General features: G+C 41.3%; 1 protein-coding gene across 1 annotated transcript in view; it reads right to left on the reverse strand.

Annotated features, from left to right (window-relative positions):
* The window catches only part of adgra1b (adhesion G protein-coupled receptor A1b), a 483,085-nt gene extending 471,710 nt beyond the window's left edge, over nucleotides 1-11,375 (reverse strand). Inside the window, exon 1 of the mRNA XM_080205590.1 lies at nucleotides 10,893-11,375. Within this exon, the coding sequence (XP_080061716.1) occupies nucleotides 10,893-11,110 (218 nt within the window). The 5' untranslated portion in view covers nucleotides 11,111-11,375. The remainder of the gene's footprint in view (nucleotides 1-10,892) is intronic.
* Between the last annotated feature and the right edge of the window lie 6,447 nt (nucleotides 11,376-17,822).

The following is a 17,822-nucleotide window of genomic DNA, read 5'->3' on the forward strand; positions in this document are numbered from 1 at the left end:
CCTCGCAGACATAGGGAGAGCATGCAAGCTCTGCATTGATAGTGATCTAAACCAGGAATCAAACCCAGGTACCTGATGCTGTGAGGCACCATTGTGCCACTGGGCCACACTTTGTATATTGTACAATGTACTACAATAAATTCTCGAATTAAAACCGCACCCAAAATGTCTAATGCTAGAAGCCTTCCATTTCACTTCAATTCTGATGCTATACAAAGCTTCATATCCCACAGGCAACTCTACTTTCAGTAATTACAACTATATGCACATTGAAGTTAATCTTTAGCCCCTGTTTATAGCTCGAGTATTTACTGGGTCAGTCCCATCAATCTGTAGGTAGTCAGTAATACCCAGCACAGCATGATAAACGTCAAAGCAAACTTCTTAAACAAAAATGATGATGTCTTAATTTTAAGATAATCTTCTCTTGCCGGACTATTTGAAGTAGACGATACTCTACAAGGATGCTGTTAGAATTTAAACTTGTTCCAGATGCTTCTCCTCATGCCAAGGCAGGGCTGGATCCACAGGCAAGCTCTCACTTGCTAGAAACTGAAACATCACTCTATGGGCAAAGTAATTTGGTACAGCAGGCCACATAGTGAACAAAGAACTCTTTTACCATTGAGGTACGCACTGTACAAGTCACTACTGTATGTTTTTGATCTCTCCACCTGACGGACAAACGACAGATCATACATTTTAGACTACAATTACAAATCGAGTTTCTTACAAGTAAAATTAAATGTGAGCAAGGGCAACCCAAACACACACTGCTGGTTTACAGACTTGGCTTATATATCACAGTTTCAAACTCATAAATGCCTCTTTTATGTATGTAGTGCAAAGGGGATCAGACTGAGATCTCCATGCCAGCTGCTTTTCAAGCTAAGCCTCACAGCAATAATACCTGACACTGTTGGTGAAAATAAACAATAAAATATCTCAGCCAGGAAACAATTACTTTGAAGGAATACCAAGTTGTGAATGTGTCTGTTGCAAAACAAGTAGTAACCATCCATTGGATTCCATGTTTCTTGAGGTAAATCTTGCGACACTGTCACGCTGGAAAGTTTTGGGTTCAGTCTGTGTGGAGTTAGTGGAGACTGTGCAAGGCTGCAGTGGCAGTATAACAATTAGTCTAAATATGCCAGGTTCAAGGATGCCAAAAGAACTCGTGCGGAGCTCCTGATTGTGATCCAGTGACCCCTACTGGGAAGTGTATGCTTGTGGCCAACGGTTGAGGACGGGATTAAACTTCCTGTGATGCCTTTCATGACAGACAAGCATCGCCGTCACTTACTCCCTGCGCCCACACGTGCTTAATGGGCAAGAGTTGCCAGTGCCAAGTAATCATACCCAATAAGAATTTGAACACTTACGAGAAGTGGCAAATAAGGAGAAGAAAAATAATCATTTGTTTTTTGATAGTTTCAGGAACTTTGACAGTTGAATGACAGACATTTACAGGCTGTTTTTCTTATCAAATCATCTTGAGTAGATCAACAAAAGACAAATGTAAATGCAGTTTGCAATGTGTGCTGGCTATTTAAAGAATAGCATGTCTTGACTTCCAAATTGATTATTTTATTTTTAAGGTGGAAAGTTTATTCTATAAGCTTACTGGTGAATGTTTCACATTCATACATGAATTGAGTAAATGTTAGCAAGTTAATCTATGAAAAATATATTGCGAAAATGAAGGAACTCCCATTCTGTATTGACAACTATAATCTTTTGTATATCTGCTTCAATATCTTAGTTCAATTATACCGAGAACGTGTGCAATTTGCACCTAGGCCTGTATTTTAAGGATGGCATGGGCTGAGGTGGTGGGAAACGCATCCCATTAATCCTAACAGGCCCGCTGATGTTTTACATTCAATTGAACATTGACTAGCAGCAGGCTAATCCTCTGTCCACCCTTGGATGGAGGGCACACCTCGGATGAGAAAATAAATGGCAGCACAGTACTTGAACCCAAGTCCGAGGACCGCACTTCAGCTAAGTGCTGGGGGTCCTGGAAATGGGAGGGTAGGGGGATACTCTTAGGCATCAGGCAGGAGGAGAATGGTGGTGGGGCGGGGGGGGGGGGGGGGGGGGCAAGCTCGATGTCAGGGAGAGTAGGCATGAAAGGGGGCAGAAGATACAAGTCCTGGAGGGGAGGGCACTCTAAAAATGAGGGGGCCATCAATTGAGGTGATCCATCCTACTTTTCCCCACCCAAGATGGAGACTTTTTCAGTTTGACACCCTGCTCCAACTAGCCCCCACCAGCCTAAAAGTTGAGGCTGGGAAGGAAAAGGCCCTTAATAGGCCCATGTACTGAATAGAGCTATTTAAGCACCTTAATAGAGGCATGGATGGGCTTCCCCTCTGAGGCCCTGCTCACCCCACTGTGAAATTGTATCTGGATCAGGGCAGACAGGATCCTGGAGGGAATCCCATCCACACAATTTTGCACTCTTGCCCAGCACCTAGTGAGGAAGGAAGTCTAAAACTCTGCTCTTCATATTTAAAGAGTCTAAAGTATCCAATGCCAACTTCATATCTTCTTTCAAAATCTTTAAGGTGAACATTAGAGCTCCTAATTATAACCATGTTCCAAATGTCATTTGTTGTTTTCTTGCCCTTGCAGTAGCCATTCATTTTCGTTCTTTGTGGAAAACTACTTCACAGAATCCCTACAGTGCAGCAGGAGGCCATTCAGCTCACTGAGCCTGCAATGACAACAATCCCACCCTATCTCCATAGCCCCACATATTTTACCTTGCTCGTCCCCCTGACACTATAGGACAATTTAGCACAGCCAAATAACCCAACTTGCTCATCTTTGGAGTACAGGAGGAAACCCATGCAGACACGGGCAAACTCCACACAGTCATTCAAGGCCGGAATCGAACCTGGCATTGTGAGACAGCAGTGCTAACCACTGTACCAACATGCCACTCAAATATTTCTGTGAATCCTCTCATCTGGAAAAAGATGGTCTCTTTATATCTTTTGTTTCTCATGCATGGATTTTGATGATCTTGACAAAAGTTCTCCCTCCCTTCATTGGTCTATTCTGTGGTACCACTACAAACAGAATAGTTAATATTTGACAAATACTCAACGTGAGACCTTAAGCTATGAGCCAACAAGTGCTATCTTGCATCAAAAACATAAGTCACTGGCAGGAACAATAAACAGGGTCCAGGAGCTGAGTCAGATATGTTCATCTAAATTCCTTGTTCCATTAGTACCCAAGTGCATATTTTAGGTTGCTGATTATTTCTTTCCCCATTTATTATTTGAATAACCAAGTCATATTCTGATGCTAACCATAATGAAGAGGTGCTTGCAACCACACAGAGGTGGGGTGAGACTTCAATTTGCTTAAAACCCATCTGCTATACACAGAATTAAAATAGCACCATGATCTCTTGCTGGGATGTATAAACATCCCCTGCAGTATTAAATCAACTGATACAAATCTCTGCCAGAAGGAGGCAAGCTGTATATATTCAAATAAATTGGGAATATCTCATTCTGCATCCCCACTCTGCAATGCAATTTACTTGCCACATTGGATAATCAGCTCTGTAGCTCCAATACTCATATGTCTAAGTTTCTCAAAATAATTTATTTTCTATTGTTACATCGCAGTGGACAGTAAGCCAGCAGAACTCACTTATGCTTTTGAGGACGTGACAGTGCTCAGATTTTTTCTCAAGTTCACGCAACGAGCAGGAAATGAAAACACCACTTGTACCGCTATGGGACAGACTTGATAAGCAGCATTAATGTGTTCATCACTAAATTTACACCTCCCTCACGCAACAAGTTACTTTGGTTTTCTGTTTCCATTTAATTTAAAATATTTCAAAAAATCCATAGAATCCCATTTTGGTCAGTTGTGTATGCAGTGACTCTCTGAAAAGCATCTTACCCAGGCCCACCCCATCCCCGCAACTCCACAAATTTACCAATGCCAATCCACCCAACTGACACATCTTTGGAGTGTGGGAGGAAACCAGAGCACCCGGAGGAAACCCATGCAGACATGGGCAGAATGTGCAAATTCCAGACAGTCAACCAAGGCTGGAATAAAACCCAGACTCCTGGCACTGTGATGCAACCACGCCACCCAAAAGTAGATAGCATTGTGACTTCGAGCTTGCAATGATTGCCAGGACATTATCCAAAAAAAGCATAGTTTCCTTTAAAAATCAATTATGGCTTGTATGTTAGCTGGCAAGATAATCAGTCCTTTCAATCATAAAAATGTTGAAGGGTTGTATTCTATGCCAACATTTTTGAAAACCAGCTTTATAATACATCCAGGCTGCCTGTCCTAGTACATCCTGAATTAAGAAATAGAAATATTGAAACAAGAAGCAGGAGTAAGCCATTCGGTCCTTCGAGTCTGCTCTGCCATTCATTTTGATCATCGAATTCAATACCCTGATCCCTCCTTCCCCCATATCCCTTGATCCATTTAGCCCCAATTACTATATGTATAAATTACTATACGTAATTTATTCTTGAAATCAGACAACATTTTGGCCTCAACTATATCCTGTAGTAGAGAATTCCACACATTCAACATCCTCTGGGTGAAGAAATTTCTCCTCACCTCAGTTCTAAAAGGTTTACCTCTTAACCTCAAACTATGACCCCTAATTCTGGACACCCCACCATTAGGAACATTCTTTCTCAATCTACCCTGTCTTTTATAAGCTTCTATGTATCAATGACGATACCTAATTTAAAACATTTTCAAGATAATAATGCCCCTGTAAAATATATGGAAACATTACACCATTGGAATTATAATCCAACTGCCTCTCCTGTTGTTGCATGTTTACATGCATTTAATATACTTTTGACCAATAAAAAGGAAAGTCTAATTGAAAACAAACACAGGAAATTTTGGAAATGCTCCACTGGTCAGACAGTATCTATGGAGAGAAAAAGGAGTACAAATGTGCCAGGTCAAGTCGACGACCTTTCATCAGACTATTCATTATCCTCAACCTGCTCAGTATTTGCAGCCTTTTCTGCTTTTATTTCAGACTTCCAGTTTTTGGAAACCTAAATTAAATGTTGATCTCTATGTTGCTTTAGAAATAAGGATTGAAAGAATGGTACTTTATGTTGTACTATACTGTTACCATATACACTCCTTATTTTTCCAAATAACAGTTTGAAGCAAATGGGATGAGACGGCATTTAGTTTTGCACAAACATGGTCAGGAATTTGGGATACGTTGCATAAACTGCAGAAGAGTCCATCACAAGTGATAACTGTTTTTGACTCAGAACTACTGACTAGTACGAAAAGAACAGAATGTGATAACTTGTCAAAGTCTCCCATGTATAATTTAATCCAGCGCAGAGGCTGAGAACTCTGGGGAGTCAGGAGGCAGCTTACTGGCTGCAAAGATTGTCCACCATTTACAAAGCACACGTCAGGAGTGTGAAGGCATATTGTCCACTGACTGGATGAGTGCAGCTCCAACAACACAAGAGTCTCTACACCAACTGGCTAAAGCAATCCACTTGATTAGCACAACATCTTTAAATATTCACACCCTGATGCACAGTGGCAATAGTCTGTATCGTCTACAAGATGCACTGCAGGGACTCACAAAGGCATCTTTGACAGCACCTGCCAAATCCACAACTTCTGCCACTTAGAAGGACAAAGGCAGTAGAAACATGGAAACACCAACATGTGCAACTTCTCCTCCAAGTCATTCACTATCCTGACTGGGAAATATCACCTTTCCTTCACTGTCACTGGGTCATAATCCTGGAACACCCTCTCTAACACCCTGTGGATGTGCTTACATGACATGGACTACAGCAGTTCAAGGCAACACACCACCACCTGCTCAAGGCAATTAGCGACGGGCAATAAATTCAGGCCTAGCCAGTGATACCCACATCTCATGAATGAATTAAAAAATGTACTAATTCCAAACCATAACATCAACTTGCCAAAGGAAAACCAGAAGTGACTGCAAGCCCAGTTTCCTTCAAATGTAGCAGACACCTTTAACATTAAAAATCAAAGGACCACATTTTGTTCTTTTTTCCTAAAATGTGTTTAAAATAAAACAACTCCCCTTTTTATAACCAACAAAAGTGCATTATTTTGAAGATGGGGGACTGGTCACGCCTGGAGCCAACAACACCACAGATGAGCATTTGAGCAGCAAACGAGCTTGAAGCAAAAGAGGAGTCAGATGATGTTATGAAGGATGTGGCAGGCAATCTTAGTGATGAAGCAGATACATGATTGGAAGCCCAAGTATGACACCAAGGCTGCAAATGGCCTGGTTCAATAATTGCCAGGGACATTAGGCATGGAGCTACTGGCTGGGGAATGGCATTTGTGGTAGCGACCAAAGATAATGGCTTCAGCCTTCCAATATTTAGTTGCAGGGGAAATTTCTGCTCATTGAATAATGGATGTTGTACAAACAATGGAACAAATTAGGGGCATTCAAGACATCAAAAGAGGTGATAGAGGAAGAAGTGGATGTCATTAACATACACATGGAACCAAAGTACCCTACTATCTCTCAAATTCATAAGCACAAAAGTGAAGGAAAAGCGAGACTCGTGTATAATTAGACCCTTGCTAACTAAGTTAACTGAATAGTTTCATGAACTGTACATGTCTTTTTTGCCACCTTCTACATTAAAGATACTGCAACAGCCAGGCCATTGGCTGACTTTAGTTCAACATCTCTTTTTCATTTTTATTTCTTTTAACTTCTGTGGAATCCTAACCAAGTTTCTCATGACTGACCATCAGGAGTACATCTCTTTGTCAATTTTAAAAACCATTTCAGGGAGGGTTGGTACAGTTTATCGTAGAAATAAAAAGTCTGAATAATACGTTACTTCAATACTTTTCACAAAAATACACAGAAACAATAATTTTCAGTGTAAACTAAAATATGTGACAATAAATCACTTCGTGATGCACACACATCAGTCTTTCCACAGGAACTGATACACAAAGTGTAAGGTGGTCCATAAAAGTTACCAATCCTTTATATTTTTTTTAACTAATCTTCTGAATATGCATTCAAAATGGATCATTACTGCAAAATACATAGGGATTACCATTATTGTTACTTAATCTTGCATTCCAAAACAAACAAAAAGAGCAAAGAACACCTTTTTTAGATTTTTTTTCTCTCAGTACTTCAGTAATAAACTGGAAGTTGTGGTGTTATTTAGTTTTACAATATGCTGGCTGCTGGGAATCCAGAAGTCAAGTTTTTACTCCGATTGACTGGTGAGCAACTGACCGAACGTGTTAGATGCAACATACGAGGGACAGGAAGAGAAAGCTGAGTCAAAGTCAGCAAAGCAAATGTATTAGAATGAATAAAACACAGTTTGTGAAGAGAAACATAGCAGGTAGGATTTTACAGCCTCGCTCGTCCCAGAACCATAAATTCCCACCCAAGGTCAATGGAGCTTTTCATGGTCCGCCCCTCGCCCGCTACGATTCCCATGGCAGGCGTGGCAGTAAAATTCTGGCCAGCGTGTAAAAGGAGACATAAAGATGAGTAATCAGGACAAGTGCTGACCATGAAGCTGAGAAGGAAACCAGAAATGATTAACAGTGACTCTACCAGTTACTCATGACATATGCACACAACATTGTAATAAACTTGTGCTGATATAATTGCATGCAACACTGCCTTAAGTGAAATGTTTACAACTCCCTCATTTACAGATAGACCATTCAAAACCCTCTCACTAAATACAGCAATAAATGATATAGCGCCAGTTAAAAACAAGTTTTTGGGCAAACAGTTCAGCTAACCATGAACAATGAAAGCAGTGTATGATCATACAAACTGGCTCAGAATTACAGCTCAACTGTTCATTGCAAGTGTTTTTTTTACTGTTTTGATGGCATATATACTGGTTTCTATATGGTATTTAAAACTTGATCAAATTTTGTATCTGGTTAGGGTTTTAAGGGATTTCAGTGTGAGGAGGAATCTCACTAGTTTCTACTATTTGTTCAAGCATTTGGGAAGGTAATTATTTAGAAATGGAAACATGTTTATCAAAACATATTATGTGACATGAACACTTTTACAAGTAATATTACCAATGACGTTTGCACACAACTGTCATAAATTTTTGCTGATATAAATGGTGATAGTATCCAACAAGACTCTCGCAGCAGGTAAAGTACCAGTGATATTTATTTTGTTAAGAAGGAAACAATAAAGACAGCACCTCTAGTAAGCAGCACGCTCCCATTAATATCCCAAAGACAACTTTACTGAAAGTCAATTAGTTAAAAGAAATACTTGGGTTTACCATAGTCATTCTCAATTCTTCAGATGTGTTCCTAAATTACAAGATGCTGAAGCCAGCACTCTTTTTAGGCAAATTACTCTTCAGAAATGTAGAAATTTGTTCCAAAATATGACAATATTAAAGTGTACAAAATGAAGATTGAAAATTCAAATGCAATGAAGGAACTCATAAATATAACATCATGAAACATATCTGTACAAATGATTGTCACGTAGTAGCCACTGTGTTACTTGGATAAGTGTCAAGCTAAAACAATTTACTTCCATGTAGTGTAAGTGCTGATAAGTGTGGGTTAAAAGTGGCACAGTGGTTAGCATTGCTACTTCACAGCAACAGCAATCCGGGTTCAATTCTTGGCTTGGTCACTGTATATGCGGAGTTTGCACACTCTTCCCATGTCTGTCTGGGTTTTCTCTAGGTGCTCCAGTTTCCTCCCACATTCTGAAGACATGCTGGTTAGGTACATTAGCCACCCTAAATTCTTCCTCAGTGCACCAGAACAGGCACTGGAATGTGGCGACTAGGGGATTTTCACAGTAATTTCATTGCAGTGTTAATGTAAGCCTACTTGTGACTAATAAATTAATTTTATAAACAAATCCCTTAGTGACTGAGTAACATAACCAGAAACCCAGCATTCAGCCAAATCCTGTCTTCTCAATGTACTTGTTATTTGCTGATGGGTGCATGGAACAAATGAGAAGAATCAATTAAGGATGTATCATCCTAAAATTTACATTAAAAGCTTTAAAGTTTATTTATTGGTCACAAGTAAGGCTTACATTCAGACTGCAATGAAGTTACTGTGAAACGCCTCTATTCATCACACTCTGGTGCCTGTTCGGGTCAATGCACCTAACTAGCACGTCTTTCAGACTGTGGGAGGAAACCAGAGCACCTGGAGGAAATCCACTCATTCACAGGGAGAATGTGCAAACTCCAAACAGACAGTGACCCAATCTCAGGAATCAAACCCTGGTCCCTGGCACTGTGAGGCAACAGCACTAACCATTACGCCGCCATGCTACCTGTAAAATTCATAGAACACCCATGTATTTCAATGTAATTTGAATGTAAACTCTCAGTACATAGAAAGGCCTTCAATAATCTGACACTGTTGGATCAGAATGGTTGTTTTTTTTATTTGTAAATGTTAGCAGGTCCTAATATTATGTTCTGGAACATAATGGATGTGGCGTCACCATTAAATTTCAGACAGGGCACACTGTCCTATAAACCAAACTACCTGTTGTGTTAAGTTCTTTATCAAGTTGGGACCCTGATTTCCGATCCCTCAGTGTGTCATAGCGTTAGATAACTACTACTTGTATTTTAATGTAATAAAAGAGGCCCCAAATTGTTTCATTGAACTGCTATGAGACAAAATTAACACTGCCAGGTTAAAGAGATCCTGAAACAGCTGACCAAAAGCTTGGTCAAGGAGATAAGTGTGAAGGGGAACCTTGAAACAGGATAGTGGGGAAGGGGTTAAAGAACGGAACTTCAGAGTCAGTTAATTATTTGACCAATTAAAGTACCAGGTGTTGCCATGAAAGTTAATCTCACTTTAAAAGAAACTCGGATAGGAAGTCAATCAACATGGTCAGCTCCAGTTTGATCAGGAGTTATAAAAAAATCAGAGGCAAGTTGAACAAATGGATTAACAGTTAAAGGGGTTTGGGTGACTGTGCAAACTCCACAGAGATATTCTCCCGGTGTTTGTGAGGATTTCCTTTGGGTGCTCTGGTTTCCTCCCACTCTCAAAAGATGTGCGGATTAGGTGGATTGCCCATGATAAATTACCCCTTAGTGTCAGGAGGATTAGCAGGGAAAATATGTGGGGTTATAGGGATAGGGCCTGGATGAGATTGTTGTCAGTACAGACTCGGTGGGCCGAATGGCCTTCTTCAACAGCAGTAGGTATTCTGTGAAATGCAGAAGAGCCAAGTGCGGGTGTGAGGGAACAAGAAAACTTGTAGCAACACAGTCGTTGAGTAAAAGGTAATGACACTCCCACCAAAGGCAAACATTTGGAAGTTCAGGCAGCAAAGCCTAAAAAAGGAAGGAATCCGGGAACAGATAATAGAAGCAGCAAAGAAAGAATAAGGAACAGTAAAGATATAAAAGGCTACACTGATATTACCACCGGTGTCAACAGAAAACAGTAAAATAATATTTTGTGCGTTAAAGCCATGTGGAGTCATGAGGCCATCCCACACTGGTTTACACCCGGTAAATGTGAACTCCTGTCCGCTTTCAAAACTACATGAAAGCGGAGAAAAGGATTCTCAATCGGATAACACACCCAAGATACGGAGCGAAGTACACTACTAACCGGAGAAATGGAGATTTTATTAACCTCTAAATTATATCGGCAACAAGAAAGGATTGGGCACTTTCTATTCACACGTGAACAGTTTGTTGACAAGCACAGGTAGTAAGTCCCAATTGTTAAACTGCACTGGAGATTTGCAGTTTTACAATAGTGACAGTAAACGGCATCCACCCTGATGCGATGGTCCGTTCAGTAGAGGAAATGCAAGTACTTACAGCGTTACGGTTTGGTTAGGCAGGAGGCTGGACTGCAAAGTTTCTAACAACTCCCCGTGACTGCACGCCACTTTAATCCGGATAATCTGGCGGCTGGGTCCCTTGGAGCGCTCGCTGCTACAGCTGCAGCTATCTATGATCAAGTCAGGGCAGTTCCTATTCCCGGCTGCGATGGCGAGTAATCCGGCACCAAAGTGCACCAAATGCAAGAGTCTCATGGTGAAGCAAGCCCTGCGTCTGCTCTCTCTATCCCCAGCCTGGGCTTTAGTGGACTACTCATTTCACAAGTATTCCTGGGACTGCTACAGGGTCAGTGACCAGTTGCTCTGACAAGGGCTACACACTTCCCAAAGTGACGAATCTCATCTAATGACTTAACTTTGCCAGCATCTTGTTCCTTGCCAACTGTTGAATCAGAATTTGCTGGCAGTTGCCTGGGGAGGGGGAAAAGCAAGTGGCCTCACATAGTTGGCGCTGATCCTGGTTTGCTGTCACTGGAGGGAGGAGGAAGGCGGAGGGGGGGAAACAGTGCCAATTTGCCCCCTCCAGTCCAGCAGTATCCTACACCCGGATCCCTGCAGCTGGCGCGCCGCTGGCCAGCCGCAAACTCTCCCATAAATGGGCTTTCTCTCCGCCCCGCATCAGGCTGCTTCTCAGACACGTCGCTGGCTTGATTTCCCCCCCTCTCTTGCACTGCACGGCCACGGTGGAGACAGACAGAAAGAGGAGACTGGATTACGGTTCCCCAGCTGGGGGAAACTGGCCCGGGTTAATCCAACCGCAGTTAATTCTCACATCAGCAACAGGTCCAGCCCGCATCCAGATGTGCTCAGCCCCACCCCCCCACCCGGTGGAGTGGAGCCGGCTGTGAGAGAGCAGAAGTGGCCCTCTGTCCGCTCCTACTTGGCGCAGCCTCTAGCCAGCCTTAAAGTTACAGAGCAACCTTTCTGCCGGCTCCTTGTGTGTGTGTATATAGAGGGGGAGGGAGGAGACAACTGGGCTGGAGTTTGCAATGGTTCACTGCTACGACCACCTTCCCCTTCGGCATTGTTTAGATTTGACTTCAATCATGTTCAGTAACTAGAGCAGAAAGCGTCGAGTGCACAAAAGAAAACTTTGTATTGTGCGTATGTGTATTTTTTTGCATGTGACTACAAGCAAAGACAATTTGCTGACCTGTATCCCTTTCTGCACCGTTACTTTGTTACCCCAGCTGTGCGGGGTAGTTCACCCAGACCGGCTCTCACTCATTCAAAAATCAATGTAGCTACTCGCATGTCTAATCAGCCTTTAAACCTCTCTCTCTCTCTGCCCCCTCCTGTCTTGCCACAGCATTGAGAGTCTGATTTTCCTGTGTGTGTGCCTGAACTGTCAGACAGCAAAGACCCTGAAACTTTAACCGCACTAATAACATCGACAGTTGTCTTTAATAGCCTTTTCCGTTAACAGATTGCTTTGCCATTAAATATCGGTCGTCTTCTTTTAAAAAAAAAGCACATTGCCCAAGCATTCACCCAATTCCAACTCGGGGCAATCTGTAGGATGTTTTATTATTTCCTTTTCAGGGCACTGGAATTTTGCTCACAGCCATTTTATTCTTGCCCGGACTTTTAAAAAATATTTTAAGCTATTTATTAGTGTCACAAGTAGGCTTACATTAACGCTGCAATAAAGTCACTGTGAAAATCCCCTAGTCGCCATGCTCCAGTGCCTGTTCAGGTACACTGAGGGAGAATTTAGCACCTAACCAGCATGTCTTTCGGACTGTAGGAGGAAACCAGGGCGTCCAGAGGAAGCAGACACGGGAGAACGTGCAGACTCTGCACAGGCAGCGACCCAAGCCAGGGTCCCTGATGCTATGAGGCAGCAGTGCCAACCACTGTACTATCGTGCCACCCATATTAGCAATCCTACTAAATGGTTTTTGCTACAGGAGCAGCTATCTTCAACCAAAAATCTTCAGTGAAATAGGTGATCTGGACATTGTTCCACTCACATCTTGCTGTCAGAGTGTCATAATGGGCCATTCAGCCCATGTTAGCTCTCTTGGAGTAAGTCATCCCAGTTTATTTCCTTAAAACACCCATCTGACTTTCTTTTTGAAATCATTGATCATCTCTGCTTCCACCACATTGACAGGCAGCAAGTTCCCACGTCATTACCTTTCACAGTGTGGGGAAAAAAGTCCTTCCTCATATTTGTCCTGCACCTTTTGTTCAAAACCTTCAGTCTTTATCCCTGATCCCTTGTGCCATCAGCTAATGGGAACAGATTTTCCTTAAACCTTTCATAATCTTTTGCACCTCTATCAAATCTCCCTTGGCCTTGTTTGCTCAGAGAACAACCCCAGCTTTTGCAATCTACCCATGCAGCGAATATCTCCAGATCCCTGGAACCGTTTTGGTAAACCACACTTGCATTCTCATAAGGATCCTTGTGTGATTAAATACAGTGACCAAACTGGGCGTGATACACTAGCTGTGGCCTATAAATGAGCATTATAAACGTTTAGTTCAATTTTCCTTTTTCTTTATTCAATACCTCTATTTATGAAGCCCAAGATTTCAAATGCTTTGCAAACAACTTATTTTCAAGCAGTGCTATGCACAAATTGCCAGCTACTTTGCTGACATTCAGCTAATAATGATCAGCCATGATTATAACGAATGGCGGAGCAGGCTCGAAGGGCTGAATGGCTTCCCCCAGTTCCTATTTTCTATGTTTCTAACCTTCCAAAATACCTCAATGGTTAGAAAGCCTAATGTGACATCTTGAGTTGTGAATGATGCTATAAAAATATAAGGATTTCTTTTTAAAAGTGAAGTGTTACTTTAAATCCTATCACAATCCAACTGCAACAACACCAAAGCAAAATACAACATATGCTGGAAATGGAAAACAAGAGCCTAATGTAGGTCCTATGTGACCCTTTAGTCTACTCTGGCATTCAGTAAGGTCATGGCTGATCTGGCTGTGGTTTCAGATCCACTTTCTGCTTCCAGCCCCAATCCATGATTTTATTATTTATTCACTACATCTTGAATATATTCAATGACCCAGCCTCCACTGTTCTCTGGGGGATAACAATTCCACATACTAATGTAATAAAAATGGAAAATTGCTAGCAATACTAAGCAGGTCAGGCAGCATCTGTGGAGGGAGAAACTGAGTTAATGATTCAGGCCAATGACCTTTCACCACAAGTGAGCTTTCATCAACCTGAAATCTTTACCTTGTTTCTCCTTTGACAGAAGCTTTCTGAATATTTTCAGGATCATAGCTGTAATTTTGAATCTAATACGGAGGACCTACTGCATTGCTAAGTGTTTTGGATGAGAGACTGCGAGCACAATCTAATGCCCTTTGAAAATATTCAGTTGACAGAACCACTTCCCTGAAATAGGTTAGAGGCGCACAGACAATTGAAACCTCTCGGGATGGCTGCCTCCGTGTTTGCCATTCAGTTAAGAATAGTGGGTGAGTTCGCAAGGAGGGAGACCTGAGTGCTGGATGCTGCTGAGACAGGTAGGTAAAGATATAGATACCTCAAAATGGAAACCTGAATAATAATTCAAAAAACACAGGGCTCACAGATTGCAGGCCTATTATTGTGGAGAGGAAACCCTTGGTGTTTGACTGTTGCAATTTGGTGACACATTCATAGGGCTAGTGACCAGGTCAGGCAGATGATGGTTCTCTCCTAACTGATGTCTCCAACTCAGGGTGGGGGCAGGGGGAAGGGTGGTGGTCAAATGCCATGAAAATTCACAGCAACATCAGCAACTAGCCCCAGTTGCTCCATTCATGAGCATAAGTGGTTACCTGCACTTGCAGCTGCCAGGCCAGTAGCCATATGTTGCTGGACTCCACCTCTAGCAAGATTGCTCAGAGGTAGGAACGTGTCTGGGCCAATGTCAAATTTTATTCCCAATCCTGCCTCTTAACCCAACTCTGAGGGCCTGAGAAGATTCTATCCCCTGTCTTATTGTTCAAGTGACTGTAAAAACCACAAGCCATTATTTGAAGAAGAGTTCGCCCCTTATCCCAGCCAACATTCCTCCTCAACTAGCATTCCTCACCGCCAGCCAACATTCGCCCAAAGCCAACATTCCCCCAAAGCCATAACACAAAAGACAAATTAATTGGACACTTGGCTCATTACTGTGTGTTATGTACAAAATATCTCGTAGGTTTTTCCAACATAACAGCAGTTACCACAGCTCAAATCATTGCATGTGTAGTGTCTTGAGATAGTTTTAAAACTTGGTGCGTGCTTTATAAAATGCAAAATAGTTCAGAAAATGTTCTAAATGTTTGACAAATAAAAACGCTATTGTAAGCTTCTCCGTGGAGTAGGTGTTTGAGCTAAATTGTCTGTCATTAATTATAATGTATTACATTCCTCGATGTGCATTACTGCTCAATTACTTTTGTTGCAATGACCACTTTTAAAAAAAATAGAAGTCATGTAAATTGCTATAAAAGGAGGTGGAGAGGGTAAGATGCAGAGGGAATTGGCAGAAGGACTTAGAAAAAAATGTTTTCTGGGATTGCTTTGAGTCGGGTATTAAAAGGACAGAAACTAATTTACTAATGACAGTCAAAAATTGATTTTTAAATTTCTTTCATGGGATGCGAACTTTGCTGGCCATTAATAATTGCCCTTCAGGTGGTGATCAGCTGTCTATTTGAGCTTCTGTAGTCCATCTGGCATAGTAACTCTTCCAGTGCTGTTAGGATGGGAATTCCTGATTTTTGACCCAATGCAAGTGAAGGAATGACAATATAGTTACAAGGCAAAATGAGGTGAGGTTTAGAAAGGAACTTGCAGCTGATAGTGTTCCCATGCATCCCTTTTTCATCTTGGTTGTAGAGGTTGGGTGTTGTTGAAGGAGGTTTGGTGGGCTGCTACAGTGTATATTGTAGTCCACCAACTCCTCTACTTTAAGAAAACTAAGGAAATTTGGCATGTCAACTGCAACTCTCACCAACTTTTACAGATGCACTATAAAAAGCATTCTTTCTGGTTGTATGACAGCTTGGTATGGCTCCTGCTCTGCCTAAGACCACAAGGAACTACAAAAGATCATGAATGTAGTCCAATCTATCACACAAACCAGCCTCCCATCCATTGACTCTGCCTACATTTCCCACTGCCTCAGCAAAGTAGCCAGCATAATTAAAGACCCCATGCACCCCAGACATTCTCTCTTCCATCCTCTTTCGTCTGGAAAAAGATACAAAAGTCTGAGGTCACGTACCAACTGACTCAAAAACAGCTTCTTCCCTGCTGTTGTCAGACTTTTGAATGGACTTACCTTGCATTAAGTTGACCTTTCTTTACACCCGAGCTACGACTGTAACACTACATTCTGCACTCTCTCATTTCCTTCTCTATGAGTGGTACGTTTTGTCTGTATAGCAGACATGAAACAATACTTTTCACTGTATGTTAATACATGTGACAACAATAAATCAAATCAAATCAGATGGTACACACTGATGCTACCACAGAGCATCAGTGGTGGAATGAGTGAATATTCAAGGTAGTGGATTGGTTGATCAAATGGACTACTTTGTCTTGGATAGTGTCAAGCTTCTTGACTGTTATTGGAGCTGCATTCATCCAGGCAAATGAAGATTATTCCATCATACTCTTGACTTTTGCCTTTCAAATTGTAGACAGACTTTAGAGAGTCAGAAAATGTATTACTTGCTTAGAATCCTCCACCTCTGCTTTTTGTATCCACTGTATTTATATAGCTGGCCCAGTTAAGTTTCTGGTCAATTATAAACTCCAGAATGTTGATGGTGGGGAATGTCAAAGAAAGATGGTTAGATTATTTCTGATGACCATTGCCTGAAACGTGTGGCATAAATATTACTTACCATGTATAAACCCAAGCCTGCATGTTCTTTAGGTCTTGCTACAGATGAGCATGGACCATTTCATTATCTCAGGAGTCATGCATGATATTGAACATTTTGCAATCATCAGATGAGATAGCCAGCTTTCACCTTATGACTGAGGGAAGTTATCAGTGAAGTAGCTGAGAATGGTTGGGCCTAGGACATCACCCTGAGGAACTCCTGCAACAATGTCCTGGGACTGAAATGATTGGCTTCGAAAACTATCTTCCATTCTATCAGGTATGACGACAGCCAAAGAAGAGTTTTCCTCTAATTCCTGAGCCTTGAATTTTGCTGGGACAATGTGGCATCAAAGTGTCCATGTTTGGACCAAGCCCCATATCCCGTCCAGAACCCAGGAAGGAATATATAGATTATAAATATATATCTACATAACCTGGCTACATTATGAAATCATCTTACAGATGATATTTTTCTTCATTGGTGCTGCTCTTTAAAAAAATATTTTTACCGATTTCCCTTCCATTTTTGAAACCTGGTTTACATCAACAAGGCAGCACAAGTTATCCTGAAGATTGTTTTGTGAAATATCTCAGTGCAAATTCTTTATCACCCAATAGTAATTGTACATGAACTGGCGAGAGGGGATCTCCCCACCACTTCTCATCAGTTTTCTCCTTTTCTTAACTAAAGTGTCTAAAAAAAAAACCAGCCACTTCTTCTTCCCCCTCAAGTGTTAGTGATTTCTGTGTTTTTTCATCAATGCTGATTAGATTGAATGTTGGATGAGATGACAAAATGATGTTTGACAGAATAGAATAAAGGTAAAGAAAAGTTTAGTTTTGTTGTCTTCTTACTGATGCATTATCATTCTAATAACATTACAACTAAATGACTACTCTCCTACCAATTACAAATTAATATTTCATTGAGTACAATTTAAAGAACATAATTTATAAAGTACTGGTAATTATTTCAAATAATGTACATTTTTTCTGCCTTGTATACAGTATATTACTAAATAATGGTCACCATGCAGATTATATTTTGCATCCAAAC

The sequence above is a fragment of the Carcharhinus amblyrhynchos genome, chromosome 17 (assembly GCF_965287045.1).
Source record: "Carcharhinus amblyrhynchos chromosome 17, sCarAmb.v2.hapA, whole genome shotgun sequence".
Taxonomy (NCBI): domain Eukaryota; kingdom Metazoa; phylum Chordata; class Chondrichthyes; order Carcharhiniformes; family Carcharhinidae; genus Carcharhinus; species Carcharhinus amblyrhynchos.